This window comes from Peromyscus eremicus, chromosome 8a (assembly GCF_949786415.1).
Source record: "Peromyscus eremicus chromosome 8a, PerEre_H2_v1, whole genome shotgun sequence".
NCBI lineage: Eukaryota > Metazoa > Chordata > Mammalia > Rodentia > Cricetidae > Peromyscus > Peromyscus eremicus.
Genome location: NC_081423.1, coordinates 34,282,245 through 34,298,152, shown reverse-complemented (window position 1 = coordinate 34,298,152; position 15,908 = coordinate 34,282,245). Strand labels below are relative to the sequence as shown.

Below are 15,908 nucleotides of genomic sequence, written 5' to 3'. Positions count from 1 at the left end.
TGAGGAACAGCAACGAGTCTTCAGGAAGATGGCGTCGGAAACAGGGAGGACAAAGGCCCTCAGGTATTCAGAGGCAACCCTGAGTTAAGACCAAAATCTTCCACCATAGTATTTCTTTCCTCTGAGACACGCGAGCTCAGGCAGGACCTCATGTGTGGGTAGCTGTGGGTTGAATATATGCAGGGACAATGTCCCCAGGAAACACTTGTCCCCTGAGAGCCCTTTCTGTTCTGCAATGTATTTTCTACACATGAAGGGAGCTACACTTGCAGGCAAGTGGACTCCTCAGTATGAAGAGCAGGGTGGATGGTAAGCCTGGGCTTGGGAGCAAGGGTTCCTAATCATAATGAGAAGTGAATGAGGCCACTCTTGGCTTCTCTCAGTGTGCAGGAAGGGTCCCTAGAAATGTTGCCATGTGACTGTGCATGGCATCAAAGGCACTCATCACCTCCTTCCTTCCCTTGCAGGTCCTTCCTTAGACACCCATGGCCTGATTATGAAATCAGGGTCTTCATGCAGGAGTGGAAAGTAGTGGAAAGTATCACTGGGCAACCAGGCTGCAAGATCTACCAGAAGAGCTGGGCTCTTTACCAGAGACTCAATGAGCATCAGAGCCTGAAGAGAGCTGGGAAAGCTGTGTGGACCTGCTGCTGACCCTGCAGAATCTGCACAGGAGACTGTGCAGTGGGAGAGGAGACACCATACCCTTGTTTTCTCCTTTCTCAGGAGACCTGTACAGCATCCTGGGCCACTCCCATGTTAGTCTCTTCTGCATTTCCCACACCAATTCCTGTAGAGGGTAGCATGGACTGGGCTGCCCTTCATGAGCACAGAGCAGAGCACAGTCTGGAGGGAACCCCCTCATTCGCAGGGGTCAGGATTGCACATGGTGAAAACAAACATCTGTCCTCTGTGTTCGTCTACCTCCTCTGTCACCACAGGGGAGTGGAAATTGGACATGTTCTGGGTTGACCAATATACACAGGACAGACCGACCATTGCTTAGCACGATCCTCGCAGAGCGAGGGTGCAATGTTAATGTTTCTTCTCTCTCTCTCAGGTTCTCTCCACCGTGAAGAGTAAGGTAGCCACCTGACTCCTGTGAACCCTCAACCTTCCAGGGACCAGCCTGGGGATCATGACATTCCTGGTCCTTCTGCACAGCATCAAGGTAACCCATTGCCTATGATGTGCCAGGAAGATTCCCCATTTCTCAGATGGGAAACCCAGAATCACTGCTGTCTGTCCTCAGTTTCACACCTGCTTCCTGCCTCTGATTCAGGAACTTGGGAAGACATGGTGAACTTCCTTGAACTTGAAACCATGCTCCAATTTGCAGAGGTACAGAAGCCAGCCCCTTCCATCTCCTTGGTGGCTCTCTAGGTTTTTCTTTGTTAAGGCAGCATCTGAGTGGTTCAATGCTTGCCTACAGGACAGCCTACAGGACACTCTACAGCCAAGATTGCGGCTGAACTCCTGAACTGGCCTTCACCTCTCATGGAAGGGCTGGGATAGTAGCCCCATGCCAAGCACCCTTGTTGTGTGATACTAGAACAACAGTTATTTGATCAGAGTTCTTCTGAGACCATAATGTGCTTGAAACAGAGCTGGGACTCATGAGATATTGATAGGGGTTTTCTATCCCTTGGATAACAGAAAGGAGTTTGGGAAGAGAGTGAGAAGGACACAGTGGGTGAGGTCCTCTCAGAGGAGAGGTACTTCTGTCTTTGAATGTTCCCTTTAACAGTGGGAGTCTACAATATTCACTAGAGGCTTTGCCTGGTTACTCTTCACAGTAATGGTTTCCCCTTAGGTGACAAGGATCCAGCATCTGGAGATGGGGAAGGAAGGGCCCATTGTTTGCTCATGCTGCAAGAGGCTGAATCCTGAATCCACTCCCAAGCAGGAGGCAGAGATTCTTGATGCGTGAAAACAGTTTAACATTTTGCTTATTCACTTCTGAACAGAGAGAAGCAGAGCACATTGAAAGTTTGAGGAACACCAAAACATTCTGTATGAGACAGCATCAGAAGCAGTGAGGACAAAGTCCCTCAGGTATTCAAAGGCAATCCTGAGTTAAGAATAGCTATGGTGAAGATTTTGGTCTTAACTCTCGGACAGGGGAGCTCAGGAAGGATCTCAGGTATGGACAGCTGTGTCAAGGATGTTTTGTTCTCAGTGCTCCCAGTTTCTGCCCTTCTTGCAAGAGACCCAAAGTCTCAGGGTTTTGTGAGAGTCTCTCCAGGAGGCAGATGGGTTGAGTCTATGCAGGGACAATGTCCCCAGGCAGCACTTGTCCCCTGAGAGTCCTTTCTGTTCTGCAATCTATTTTCTACAACTGAAGGCAGCTACACTTGCAAGCAAGTGAACTCCTTGGTGTAAAGAACAGGGCAGATGGTAAGCCTGGCCTTGAAAGCAAGGGCTCCTGACCTCTTGAAAACTGAAAGAGTCCCATCTTGGCTTCTCTCAATGTGCAGGAAGGGTCCCTACAAGAGTTGAGATGTGCCGTGCATGGCATCAATGGCACTCATCACGTCCTTCCTTCCCTTGCAGGTCCTTCCTGTAGACACCCATGGTCTGAGTCTGAAATCAGGATCTTCCTGCAGGAGTGGAAAGTAGTTGAAGGGATCATTGGGCACCCAGGCAGGAAGATCTGCCAGAAGAGCTGGGCTCTTTACCAGCGACTCAGTGGGCACTGGGGCCTGAAGAAGAGCTGGGAAAGCTGTGTGGACCTGCTGCTGACCCTGCAGAATCTGCACAGGAGACTGTGCAATGGGAGAGGAGACACCATACCCTTGTTTTCTCCTTTCTCAGAAGACCTGTACAGACAGCATCCTGGGTCAATCCCCATGTTAGTCTCTTCTGCATTTTCCAGCCAATTCCTCTAGAGGGCAGCATGGGCTGGGCTGCCCTTCATGAGCATAGAGCAGAGCAGAGTCGAGAGGGAACCCCCATTCCCAGGGGCCACTATTGCACATGGTGAACACAAACACCTGTCCTCTCTCTCTACCTTCCTCTGTCACCCCAGGGGAGTGGAAATTGGACATGTTCTGGGTGGACCAAGATACTCAGGACAGACAGACCATGGCTTAGCATGATTCTGGGAGAGTGAGGGTGCCATGCTTATTAACTCTCTCCATTTCTTCTCCCTCAGGTCCTCTCTACAGGGAAGGGTTTGGTAACCACCTGCCTCCCGAGAACCCTCAAACTTTCAGGGACCGGCCTGGGGATCACGGCATCCCTGGTCCTTCTGGACAGCTTTAAAGTAACCCATTGCCTGTCATGTCCCAGGGAGATTCCCCCTTTCTCAGATGGGAGAACAGAAGCACTGCTGTCCATCCTCAGCTCCACACCTACTACCTGCCTGTGATCCAGGACTCTGTGGCCTCCAGCATCAGCAGCTGTGGTCAACCTCTGATTAATACCCAGTTTCTCAATGAAGATTAGTGGAGATTTTTTGTTTCTTTTCTGAAAACCTCAGGACTGTGCAGCACATTGGGTTTAGGCTTCTTTTTCTACCTCCTAACAGAGGAATATGTAAAAGTCAATAAAGTCAATAAATATCCCTGAAGTCATGCTCTCCTTTCTTGTCCTTGTCTCTTGAGTGGGGTCCATAAGTAAAGAGGGGCTATGGATTGTAATCTGAGGTTCATTCCCTGCTGCCCTGAGACTTGCCCTCTCCCATCTCTCTCCATCTGACTCCTGGCATGGGGTCTCCTCTCTCACCAGGGCAACCTCTATCCATAGACCTGTGCTCCTGCCATTTTCATCCTTGGTCATTCTTGCCCATGTCTCCAGAATGCAGGGATTCAAGTCATGTGCTACCATAACAAGCCAGATTCTCATTTGGATATATTTGCGAAGCTCTGTGAAGAGAACTGTAGGATACAGTTCCCACTTGTCCTGCATCCCATATCCTTCTTGTATCTCACACGCTTGGCATCATCTTGGGGAAAGGGAGCTGTGCATTCCTCTGCTCTTTGTGGTACTTTCCAAGGTGAGCAGTGCTTTGCACAGCCCAGGCCTCATGTGTTCTGGAGTTTCCTCAAGAACTCCTGCAGCAGAAGGAGTTTGCACCCAACATGTTTTCTACATCCCCTCCTCCTCCAATACCTAAGCTTCTCCCTTCATGATCATCTTCATTTTTTATGGTTGCCTCCACTACAATCCTCTCTATTCAGCCTCTCTTTGCTCAGATTCTTTATCTCCAAGGCCAAGAATGAGGCCCCAGCATTTGCAAGCACGTGACATGTCTCCAGGCCCTCTCCTTCACTGGAGCCCACCTGCAGTCCCAACTGCCTTCTCTGCCGGCCACCAGCCCTGTACACCAGGTTGTCCTAGAAATCATCGGTAGTGTTTAGGACCATGGGATCAAAAGGCTGCAGTTGTGCACGTGAATCCATCTCCACTTGGTTCAGACCTGCTGCCTGCTGACAGGACCTCATGTTGGTATAGGCCCTCATCCAGCCAGGACAGACCGATAGTAAGACAGATAGAAGATATTAGAAAATTATGGGCACAGAACAAGACCTATTCTCAATTGAAAACATCATAGAAACTAAGTTAAAATAAGGTCACCTAGTTTAAATTTCTTTGAGTCAGCATGTCTTTTCCTAGTCCTGGAAATCCTGAAACTCCCTTTTCAGACCAATGTGTCCCAGTGATCTCACTGATCCCCTCCCTCCTTCACATCCTTCCAACCAAAGGATGGTAATTAAGTCATGGGCTGCCATGCCCTAATAATTTAATATTTTAAATATCTTCACAAGACCTAAATTCAGGTTGAAAACCTAAAACAGTTTTTTTTTTTAACCTTGTATTTTCCCAATAAAAACACTTCTAAAATGGTCGTTAATCCCTAATATTTGGGGAAGTGGAGCCTGGCAACATCTTCACCAAGAGGCAGAAAGAGAAAAGAAGCCCTGCAGGAGACTGGGTGGGGGATGACAGGAAAGCATGACCTTTGAAAAGAGCAGGAATAGTGGAGCAGGGAGGCCACACTGCATGTGGGCCTGGCCACCAAGCCCTGTTTCTTTCATTTCCCGAGTGCACTTACAGCCTGGCATCTGTGACCTAAGTCCTTCCCTGTTCTCCAGAAACAATCCACTGCTTCTTCTAGCAGATCTGATGAAGTGGTCACCATGGTGCTCACTTTAATGCAAAGGAAACTGGGGGGAAACATGGCTTACTACCTTAAACAGGGACTCATCTCATTAATTTTCAAAGAGAGAAAAGCTCTTTTGTTGGACTTCGTGGTTTGAGATTTTTGAATCAATATCTCATGTATCCCAGCTTTCATAAAATCCTTTTTGTAGTCAAGGATAACCCTCAACATCTGCCTCACCTCCCTAACTTCCTAGTTGCTGAGATTACAGCCAGAAGTCCACACATGTGTCCTATGGTACCGACAAGAAAAACCATTGGTTCATACAGGACAGCAGAGTTGGAGTTTAGTGAGAATTTAATATGGTTGTCAGCCCCAGAATAAGGAAGTCAATGGGGAAGAGTGGGTGTGAACTACTCAAAGGGGAGGTGCATCTGCTCCTGCGCTTCTTCCATTGGTAACACGGTTCCAGGGACCCTAGGCTGACCCTCTCTTCCTCAGTATGGAATGACCTTGAATTGCTCATGTGACCTCAGTGGTGTGGGATCTCTGCTCACCTCTAGACCCACATGCTGTGCAAGGAACCATGTGAAGAAGTTAGAACTCAAGCCCTATAACAGGACAGCCATCCTTGGCAACCAAAGTCAATGAAAGCACTTCAGGGCAAACCTCGATAATCTTTTCATAACTGATTATAGTTAGTAATACTCATTTCCTAACTGATTACAGAGAAGCCTGGTTCCTGGTGCTCTCAGACTACAGAATGGGTATGGAGTCCTCTCTTTTGGGAGTTAGAGGATTGTGTGCAAAAATGCATATTCTAGAGCACCTAGCCCAGCTCCTCTGGAAGAACAACAAGTCCTCTTAACTCGTGTGTAATCCCTACAGCACTTGAGGTTTTGTTTTTGATATAGAGTCTGACAGTGTAGCCCTAATTCACCTGAAACTTGCTCTATATGTATCAAAATGGACATTAATCCACAGAGATCTGCCTGCCTCTGCCTCCCAGATACTAAGATTAAAGGCATGCACCATCACAGTAGGACCCATTTTTATTTCGAGGTATTTGCACAGCATTGTAATGAAAACTGAGAACCCAGTTCACACTTCTTCTGCATCACTTGAATCTCCAAGATTCACAAGTTTGGCACCAGCCTTCTGGGAGGGAACTGTGCATCTTCTGCTCTTTGTCCTGGACATTAGTTAGCAGTGCTTTGCATGACCTCCAGGCATGTTGGGTCTACAGCTTGTACCTGAGCTGTTTATTGGAGACCTGACTGTTTGCTCCATTTCTCCACCTCTGTCCATGACCTCCAGCTTTTCTCTCCATCATCACCTCCTTCCTCTTCATTCTTTAGAGTTGCCTCCACCCCAACCTGCTGTTTTCAGCCGCTTTTTGCTCAAATTCTTCCACCCATCTTCATCTGACAATACAAGAAGTAGGGCCCTCTATTTTCAAACACCTGGTCAGGTCTGCAGGTCCACTGCTCCACTGTAGGCCACCTGCGTCTCCGATGGCCTTCACTGCAAGCCACCACCAGCCCTATCCACAGTCCAGCCATACTCTTTCTTTTCATTGCCCTTAGGTAAGAAGTTGGCCACATTCCATTGCTCCAATTATTATGGATTTACTACAGTTTCATAGAGTGATTATTAGCTTTAAAGTGAGTTTTAAAAATTCCCATCCTAACCTCCCCCCCTCCCTCCCCGCACCCCTGAGACTGGGATTCTCTGTGGCTTTGGAGTCTGTCCTGAAACACTCTGTAGAGCGAACTGGCCTTGAACTCAGAGATCTGCCTGCTCCTGCCTCCCAAGTGCTAGTATTAAAGGCAAGTGCGATCACCTGCCGGCCCTTCTTAGTTATCACACAAATACCAGCCTATGTGAAAGAGCTCAGCACATATGATGGAAGCAGTAATTAGCTTATCAATCCTGTTTTAGGTCTTTGGGTTTTGTTTTTTTTTTTTTAAATTGTCAGAGGGTCTCTCCTTAGCCCAGGCTTTACTGCAATTCTGGACAATCCTGCCTCAGCCTCCGGGATACAACTAGAAACTATTATTTATCCTGTTTTGATCCACAGCACACACCTATGTGGGGTGGGTCTGATTCAGTCACACCCAAGATCTATATAAGGAGATGGATCTCCACATGGTCTCAGACTTCCAGAAGCCAGAGGAGTGAAGGCAGCTCTCCTCTCCACACTCCAGGCTCTGCTACACCCATCAGGACACAGAGAGCTCTGGTTCCCCGATTCTGTGGAAGGGAAGGAAGCCCAGGAGGAAACATGCAGGTGAGAGGGGAAAATCCCACTCTGGGGTCTTTTTGTGAGGATGGCTGCTGCGGGGCATTTACCCACCAACCCCACAGCTCCCCAGAGTTTTCTTGAGTGTGATCAGCAGGAAATAGGATATAGAAGGATTTAGGACTTCGCTGTGAAGATGGCGTCGGGCAGCGGGACAAAAAACTTGGACTTTCGCCGAAAGTGGGACAAAGATGAATACGAGAAACTCGCGGAGAAGAGACTCACAGAAGAGAGAGAAAAGAAGGATGGAAAACCAGTGCAGCCCGTCAAGCGGGAGCTTCTTCGGCACAGAGACTACAAGGTGGACTTGGAGTCCAAGCTTGGGAAGACAATCGTCATTACCAAGACAACCCCACAGTCTGAAATGGGAGGCTACTACTGCAATGTCTGTGACTGTGTGGTGAAGGACTCCATCAACTTCCTGGACCACATTAATGGAAAGAAACATCAGCGAAACCTGGGTATGTCTATGCGTGTGGAACGCTCCACTCTGGATCAGGTAAAGAAACGTTTTGAGGTCAACAAGAAGAAGATGGAAGAGAAGCAGAAAGATTATGATTTTGAGGAAAGGATGAAGGAACTGAGAGAAGAGGAGGAAAAGGCTAAAGCATACAAGAAAGAGAAGCAGAAGGAGAAGAAAAGGAGGGCTGAGGAGGACTTGACGTTTGAGGAGGATGACGAGATGGCAGCTGTGATGGGCTTCTCTGGCTTTGGCTCCGCCAAGAAGAGTTACTGAGGCATTCTCTTGGGCCTAACTCTGGCCTATACTGGACCTAACTTTGAGTGTGTGTTGAGGTGGGGTGGGGTGTCATTTCTTTTTTGGGTACTGGAGAAAGTCCTTAAGAGTGTTAATGGGCAGGGGTGGAGGGTGGGTTTTTGTGGTTTCCCTCTACGTTGGGAAGAGGGCACAGGATGTAGAGGTGATGCTGTGGCAGATTCTGTCAGCCACAGTATATTACTGGAGTCACAGAACCTCTGCCCATCTGTGTTCCCAATAAAGAAAGACCTCCCTCTTTGAGGCTGCTTTCCCCAAATTCCCCTGCATCTTTCCCTCTTCATCTGTCCAACCTCTTGTCTGAACATCCTCCTTTTTCCTGTGTTCTGCTTTTGTTTTAATCTTTAATCTTCTTCTGCCTGCAACAGAAGGGTTGTCTGGCATAGCCTTGGCCAGCTCCTCCTCCCATCCTGCCCAGCGGTTCTCTAGCCACCTGTGCATGCATGTGACTTCTGCCTGGGTCAACGTGTGTGTGGGTATGTGTGCATGATATGTCTGAGCTAGAATCTCAGAGCATTGCTGCCCTGGGGCCTAATGTTCTTGGTTTCCTCGGTGCATGTAACAGGAAATTAAATGGATGAGTGTTTGGTGTGGCTTGTGTCTGGTGAGTTTTTAACCTTGTTTCTTCTGTTTCACTTCACTGAGGATTTCTCTTTTTGTCTTCCTCGGGAACAGGTTCTTGGAAGAACCTGTTTGATGCAAAAAAGAATGAAAACAAGACAAAAGAACCCTAAAACCAAACAAACTCTGGGGGACCTTGGTTCTCAGACACTGTTCAACGTGTACAATAAATGACACTGACTGGGCCTGTTTCACATTTGTTGGGAACATTTTCATATCATTCCCTGTCCCGCAAGTTCCTGCTCTAAGGATTTCCATATAGAGCCTTTCCCTTTAATTTGAACTCCCCCCCCCCCCACACACAGTATAGGTTTCCTCAGTGTGAGTTTTCCCCTCTGCTAATAGGATCTGTGCCCTTGAGAGTCTGAACAAAAGAGTTTAGCCTCCTGTAATTTTAGCATCCTCTGATCTTAGCAGAAGAGCTCAGGGTTGAACCTGTCTGCAGTTGGGCAGGCACTGGGTTACTCAGTCTTGGCACTGTTGATGAGCTAGGTAAGTCTTTGAGGTTTTTGTTTTGTATTTTTGAGACAGAGTCTCACTTGGCTGGCCTTGAACTCAGAGATCCACCTGCCTCAGCCTCTTCAGTGCTGGGATTAAAGTTTTGTGCCTCCATGCCTGGCCAGGACTGCACTATAGGATGTTAAGCAGCATCCCTGGCCTCCACTTAGTAGATGTCAGTAGCACTCCCTTCCATCCAATTTTTGACAACTGAAAATATCTTTGTTCCCTGGAAATGAGTAAATGGCTCTCCCATTGGAAATGACTAAGAAACTTTGCCACTGTGGTATAACTTGTGAACTACAGTACATAGACTGGTCAAAAAAACATCCCCCCCCCCCATGGGCTGGAGAGATGGCTCAGAGGTTAAGAGCACTGACTGCTCTTCCAGAGGTCCTGAGTTCAATTCCCAGCAACCACATGGTGGCTCACAACCATTTGTAATAAGATCTGGCACCCTCTTCTGTATATATAATAAATAAATCTTTTTAAAAAAAAAAAAAAAAAAAAAAAAAAAAAAGAAGGATTTAGATTGTGGAGATAAACAGAAAATAAAGGATAGCGTCCAGAAGGCCTGGAACCTATTCCGAGGGGCCCTGACTGTCTCTGCACCAGGGTATTTATAGAGATGCCAAGGGGCAGAGCAAAAGACCTCCCCCCAGAATAGCCAAGTGCAGACCATCCCAGACACCTGCACTCAGGCCCGTGGTCCTAATCATCCTCTATGCGGACCTGCTGGGTAAAGCCACAAGTCCCCCTTTCTTAATATATAAAAAAATAACTCATTATTAATGGCTTACAGCAATCTCCATAGCTGTTACACCTCCCAGTATGGGAGTAGAGGATGTAGATGGCATTTTTTTGATTAGGTCCAAGGTGACTACAGCAGGCTTTAGCTGCATCAAGCCCTCTTTAAACCAAAAACTCTTTAACTACAAACTTAAAGAATCCCTTAGCTTCATCATTACCACTAACAGCTTAATATTGCTATCCATAGTCACAATTCTCCCAGTCTTACAACTCAATGCCAACTCTTAACAGAACCATTTGAATTAACACATATGGTGCTATATATAGTTAACAATTTTCTCCGTCTTACCTTACAATTTTAATTCTTAATTGCATCATTTGAATTTTCTTGCTAACAGAACATAAGAAAAACTTCTGATGTATTCACAAACTTAAATATTTCCTAACTCCACAAAACCAGGGTGCATAAATATCAATAGGTTAAACATGATTTCTGCAAACATACATTCAACCTTAATTCACTCATGACTCCTCCTTTTCTTTGTAATTTTTTTAAACAATCTCAAAACCTAGTAAGAAAACCCAAACCTTCACAATTCCTACAAGCCCACATTTGAAAGCAATAATTTCAATCTAACCATTAACACTTTGAAAACTTAGCAAAACATTCAAAAGCAGTTTCTTAATCAAACTCCTTACACTATTAAAGTAATCTTAGTAAGAAATGCAAATGGGTATACTAACAAAAGTTAACATTAATTCACTCAAATAAAATTTTTAAATTAAATACACCAAGGAATATTAACTCTTCCTTTTCTTTATAATTATTTAAGCAAAATCTCAAGCCTAGTTAGAAAACCCAAACTTTTCTGTTTAAACAGTTCCATTTGTAACACAAAACCAGTTCCGTAAGAAATTCCATTTTTACATAAACAGTTCCACAAAACAATTGCATTTTTAACACAGAACAATTCATGAATCACCAGCATATATGCATACACAAAACTGCATCTTGAGTCAAGATAGAAACAATAAATTTCTTCATTTAAACAATTCCATTTTTAACCCAATTCCACAAAACAGTTACTAGGTCATTACTATAAATCAACTCAAAATTGTCCCATTGCAATGAAATCTCTATTGTTCGTTTAACTTCTTAAGTTCCAAAATTTAAATAAATTCTGATACAAGCCTTCCAAATATGAAGAAATCCATTAACAAAAATTTTTGTAGTTTTATCTCATTATTTTAAGTTCAAAAAATAAATTTTGGTATCAGGCTTTCACTTTCAAATATGAAGAGACGTTTTACAACCAAAACTTCTTGCAGTTAGCAATTTTAGTTAAAACAAGCATCTCTGCAACTTTTATTCTCAAGCCAGAGACCTTTTTAGGTACAGTAGTATTCTATACCGCACCGTTTTTGATATTAGCTCAGGTTTTCCTGTATTGCATTGATTTTTCACGAATCTCAGCTGCGGATGCCTTGTGCTGGTTCTGGCGTCTGCCATTCTTAGCTTCTTAGCGGCTTCTGGAGCTTTTGAAACCATTCAGACTGCCTACTTTGCAGTCTACTAGGACACTTCTGTGTCTTGGGTTCTTTCACAATATACATTAAGCATAGATTCACAATCATATTTACACTTTTTCACAAACTCACATATAACATGTGCTTAAGCATAAACTCACACTCAACATTTACATGTTTTTACAAACTCACATAACATTAACATCTACTTATCTATACTCCTTAAGGAAACTGTAGAACTACATTAGCATATATTTCTTATTCACTTATATTCATCTTTTTTTTTTTTTTTTTTTTTTTTGGTTTTTCGAGACAGGGTTTCTCTGTGTAGCTTTGCGCCTTTCCTGGAACTTGCTTTGGAGACCAGGCTGGCCTCGAACTCAGAGATCCGCCTGCCTCTGCCTCCCGAGTGCTGGGATTAAAGGCGTGCGCCACCACCACCCGGCTATATTCGTCTTATATTCATTCTATCTTCTTACTTAAACTTGCATTTACAACTAGCATCTTTACTCTTACAAGCTTGTTCTGTTATTTATCTATTACATTTATATTACTTATACTTATTTACTTACAGATCTATTTTACACACTTATATTCATAATAACTATTAAGCAAACTCTACAGGGCTACCATTAGCATGTATCTAACTTAGCAAACACCTAAAGATTTAACAGATCTCACAAGAGAATAATTTCTACAAACTCACATCTTATTTTCATCTTTTTCTACTTCTTGCTCTTAATCATCATCACTATCTCTATTAGAAAGATTCTCTTAACTAGATAGGAAATACATTATTTCTAAAGTTTAGAGTTTGTAGTCAGCTTTGCTACACAACACTGGGATTTAGTGAGTGTCGTTATACAGTTGTGATACTTGTTGCTAGGAGACTAACATTCTCAGGACGAAGCCACACCCCAAAGTTGCCGAATTCTCTCAGCCTTTCTGGAACCGGCAGAGATGCACTGTCAGTGGTAAATGGTTGTTAACTAGAGGCTGTACCCTTCACCCAAATTCATAATAGCTCCCCTAAGTGCTTCAGTTCAGACAACCGTTTCTATTACAGCAGTACTTTTGGTTCTACTGAAAAACTTCATTTCATGCTGAGAGTGAAATTACCTTATTTAGCTGCTGTAAAGCTCTTTGTAAAGTACTGCACAGCTATTAGGTGATATAAAGTATTTTTCTAAAGAAGCTAGTAAAGCCAAAAGCAGCACAGCTCCGAACTATTTCCTCACTGTTTGCATTAACCAGTGACAAAACCTCAGAAACACTAATTGAACCACTTTCATTCTGGTTCCTTTATAGGAACATCATTGGAGCTGACTTTCCTTAGTTCCATGCTCCTTACCAGACACTCAGGTAACCACGGAGCTTCATTCTCTTGTGAAAAAAACATATCCTAGACCCCATATTAACGCAGGATTGGGACCCTTCCATAATCCTGAGCAGGGATCTTTCCATTTCACTTGAGCAAAAGTCACTTGGATGCCACTGTGCCAAAATCTTTCTGTGGCAGACTGCTCATAGACATCCATATTCAAAAAGTTCAGAACAAAAAGAGCATGATTTAATGCATTATGTAGTGATTGAGGGTAAATTTCTTCTTTTTATTTTTATTTTTTGAAGTTGTATTTAAGACTGCTATGAGCCCTTTCTACAACACCTTGTCCCAGAGGATTATAAGGAATACCTGTTTTATGTACAAGTTCCCATTGGGTATAAAATTGCTGAAGTGCCTTACTACTATATCCAGAACCATTATCAGTTTTAATTTTTGGTATACCCATATACGAAAAACACTTCAAGCAGTGCATAATTGCATGTTTTATAGCTTCCCCAGGTTGTGCACTAGCCATTATAAATCCTGAATAAGTGTCAATGGTCACATGTACACATTTTAATTTGCCAAATTCTGCAATATGAGTAACATCCATTTGCCATAGATGATTGGGAAGAACACGTCGAGGGTTTACCCCTAAGGGAAGGACAGGAAAATATTTTGGACATACCCCACATCATTTAACTATTTGACCAGCTGTTTCTTTGGTAAGACTGAGTTGCTTTCTTAAGCTTTTACTATTTTCATGATGAAAAGCAGGTGACTGTTGACCCATTTCCACTTGGGATAATGCTACTATCTTTGTTAGCTTATCAGCCATTGTATTACCATCAGCTAAAGGACCAGGAAGATTGGAGTGAGCTCTAATATGGCCCACAAAGCTTGGCAGCTTTCTTTTGTGGAATAGGGTCTTGAATTTGTTGAAACATTGACTTGATTGTTAGTTCCAATATTTTCATGAAAACTGACTATTCAAAGGAGTCAAGAACATAGATGTCCTTTCATGAAACATATCCCTCATTAGCTTACTTTGAGAAAAAGCATTTTCAGGATTTAGTATTTTCACTTCATTAGCTTTAACTCCTGATATTATTAGCAGCTGTAATATTTAACATTGATTTCTTATAAGGAACTTTCAGGTGAAGCAACTATTTTTTTAAGACAGATTTTTCTGAAGTTTGTTTCCCAGCTATAATGCAGTCATTTCTTTTTTGAATGCCTGTTTCCTTGTCTCCTTACTAGATTTGCAAAGGAATCACTCATTGCAGGCTGTTCGTTGGAGGCAAAGAACTTTAAATTTCCCATAGGTTTCTTCTAACACAATGTTCAGTATATGGACTGCTTTGCCTGTTAAGAATTTTAAAATGGCTTGTTTGCTCTTACTGGTAGCTTTTTGTCTGATGTGAGTTCAAGAGGTAAGATTAAGCTTTCAAGCTTGCTTTGAGAAGAAACATTCTGAGCTGAAAAGTTTTTGGGCAGTATCGCCATCTTTAGCTAAAATACTGCATTTCCCAGAATGCATTTCTCTTCATCAGCTCACTGTTAAGAGCTAGCGTATGGACTCCATTTCCCATATTTTTTGGGTTCTGGAGTCAACCTCCAGTTCTTTTACCGGATTTGCTTTAGAAGTTTTTGCTTTTGCAACAAGAGATTTGAACCAAGAGTTTTAAGTTTTCAATTATGGGACATTGAGCGATTTCTATTTTCTTCTCAGCTGGCTTTAACAGGTGTCTCCTTCAGTTGACACTGGCCCCCAAATCAGAACTGCACCTGCCTCATTAGCGCGCATTGAGGCTGGCATTTCTGATAGCAGCTTCCCTCGGGCTTGTGTTGGCCTTAGCCAGACAGTGAAAAACAAAAACTTTTACAACAGAGCTTTTCCATGGCTCCTTTGGAGAGATTTTCTCCCACTGATTTTATTCTCATTTTGCTTGTTCCTTTCCCCCTAGATGCAGAGCTTCAGATATCTCAGGCTGCTCTGTTGCTCTAACTGCCTTTGGAGGTAGGGGCTTTCTTCCCCCCAATCTGCCCCAAACTCTTAGCAGGTTTCACAGGTCATGCATTATCTGGGGAGGAATCTGTCCCTTCTGTTTCTTCAGAGTCTTTCTCCCTGACAGTACCCAGTTTGGTCTCAGTTTATCCCCTCTACCCCAGAAACAGTTTCCGACACTACAGTGGCGGCTTTCCCTGCTCCTGAAGGTAGGGGCTTTTTGTCGGTTTCTGTTTTCAGGGTCTGTGTGGTTTGTGTACAGACTGAAAATCTAACAAGGGAGGTTTTTGCCATTTCTAAACTCCCATTAGGACAGGTGTTTTTCCCTCAGGCCTTTCACCTGACCCAGTCCCCCAGTGGGTTGCATTTGCTTGTCTGGGTGCTCAAGGACAGAGCTTATGCCAGAGGCAATCACCCCTCAGGGCTACACTCCCCTCATCTCACTAGGAGTCAGTTGAAACAAAGCTTTTCTCAAAAGGATGCTTTCTCTGATAGAAAAGGAAGCTTTACTCCTGGATAGTTCTGTTCTGCCCTGGCTGGGCTCTTTCCCCAGACAGCATTCTGACTCAGCAGCACAACTGCTTCAGACACAGTTCAGCTTTACTGTTTTCCCAGGAAGGTCCTTACTCTGATAGGAAAGCTTTTTTCAGATTTCTTTTTGCAGCTGTGGACCTATCAACCCGGGACTTGTAGGAAAGCAGACAACTGTGCCGTTCCCACTGGCTTTAGTTTTGTTTGTTCATTGGCAGTCTTCCCCTGGGTCCTGCACCTTCCTGCCTCAGCTCTGTGCTCCAGGAAGTTTACCACTGCAGGAACCCTAGTATCCCCGAAATGCACTCCAACTCAGAGATGCTGGCCAGTCACCTCTGGGTTTTTGGTCTGAAGGAGGATGCAATGCTTCAGGGGATCTTTGCATTAGGATTAGGAGCATCTTTTCAAAGCTCACTCACAAACAAAACCCTTGATGCCTCAGCTCAGCTGTAACTGAAGTCTTGGCTT

At 44.1% G+C, this 15,908-nt stretch overlaps 1 protein-coding gene across 2 annotated transcripts; it reads left to right on the top strand.

Annotated features, from left to right (window-relative positions):
- The first annotated feature begins 7,534 nt into the window (after positions 1–7,534).
- LOC131916015 (zinc finger matrin-type protein 2) lies at positions 7,535–8,998 on the top strand. 2 transcript variants are annotated; one of them, XR_009380487.1, is made up of 2 exons: positions 7,535–8,201; positions 8,857–8,998. XR_009380487.1 is itself a non-coding variant. In XM_059269318.1 (2 exons), the coding sequence occupies exon 1, from the start codon at positions 7,543–7,545 to the stop codon at positions 8,140–8,142; it is 600 nt and encodes a 199-aa protein (XP_059125301.1). In that variant the 5' UTR covers positions 7,535–7,542; the 3' UTR covers positions 8,143–8,189; positions 8,857–8,998. The 2 variants fall into 2 exon arrangements, 1 of the variants encoding a protein (XP_059125301.1); XM_059269318.1 differs by having other exon boundaries at positions 7,535–8,189.
- The last annotated feature ends 6,910 nt before the right edge of the window (positions 8,999–15,908 follow it).